This window comes from Terrapene carolina, unplaced genomic scaffold (genome assembly GCF_002925995.2).
Source record: "Terrapene carolina triunguis isolate 2854851 unplaced genomic scaffold, T_m_triunguis-2.0 Scaffold32281, whole genome shotgun sequence".
Taxonomy (NCBI): Eukaryota; Metazoa; Chordata; order Testudines; family Emydidae; genus Terrapene; species Terrapene triunguis.
Window position 1 is genome coordinate 1 of NW_020696632.1, and position 1,258 is coordinate 1,258.

The 1,258-nt window shown below is 51.6% G+C and overlaps 1 gene segment (V, D, J or C); it reads left to right on the forward strand.

Annotated features, from left to right (window-relative positions):
- Positions 1 to 6: 6 nt before the first annotated feature.
- Positions 7 to 826, forward strand: LOC112125569. The segment is given in 2 exon segments: positions 7 to 118; positions 213 to 826. Coding segments are annotated over 2 exon segments (423 nt in total).
- Positions 827 to 1,258: the final 432 nt, after the last annotated feature.

Genomic DNA, 1,258 nt, shown 5'->3' on the forward strand with positions numbered 1-1,258 from the left:
GATCCGCAGCCCCTGGGTCTGAGCAGTTACCAGCCAGTCGCCTGAGAACTTTCCGCTCCAGCACCAGGAAAGATGAGATTTTTGCTCCTTTTAAGTTTCGCGGCAGCAGCTTTAGAAGGTACGTTCCTCCCTCTGAATAACTGGCAGAGTTAGAAGAATATTGTGTTATTGCTATTTCTGTACCGATAGTAATGGCCTGTCTTTATTCTCAGGTGTCCGGTCCCAGGTCCAGCTGGAGGAGTCCGGAGGGGGTGTGAAAAGGCTCGGAGAGTCTCTCCATATCACCTGCATAACCTCCGGGTTCCCCTTCAGCGATTCCTACCTGAGCTGGCTCCGACAGGCTCCCAGAAAGGGACTAGAATGGGTCGGTGATATAAACCCCGATGGGAGCGATATACGCTACCTTGATTCCGTGAAAGGCCGATTCACCATCTCCAGGAATAATTCCAAGAGTGAGCTGTATCTGCAAATGTCCGGCCTGAAACCTGAGGATGCCGCCATCTATTACTGTGCAACAGACACAGTCAAACTCCCTTCTCCCGGCAGCCATGCAGGGGCAGCAGTGACAATCACCCCCCTTCGGGCTTAGACAGGAGACCCGGCAACTGGGTGAATGTAACACAAACCTACCGTTTGTGTTACATTCACCCTGCTGTTACTCACACCTTCTTGTCACCTGTTTGAAATGGGCCATCCTGATTATCACTGCAAGTTTTCTTTTCTCCTACTGATAATAGCTCAGTTTAATTGCATTGTCTCGTTAGAGTTGGTAAGGCAACCCCCATCTTTTCATGTTCTCTGCATATATATCTCTCCCTACTGTATTTTCCACTCCATGCATCAGATGATGTGGGTTTTAGCCCACGAAAGCTTATGCCCAAATAAATTTGTTGGTCTCTAAGGTGCCACAAGGACTCTTCGTTCTTTCTACTGTCAATGTCTCCCTTTCCTTCCCAGAGCCCCGCTGAGCCTGCGGTGCGCAGTTCCCTCGCTTCATCGGGGAACCCCAATCCGGAGTGAGTCCGGTTTTGCATCACTATCCCCTCGGAGACCTGGCACGTTGGCTCTCCCGGGGCCCGTCTCGGTGTCAGACTCACAGGACAGCCTCCGCCAGTGTACAGGAGACAAGCGCATTGCGGGACTGATCCAGTGCCAATGGGATCAGAGTCAATGGGATTTATCCCCCTGCCCTCATTGGGGTTTGCCTCACACCCAATGGATGGAACAAATTCCTCATGGGGCCAAATCCTCCGCCAGT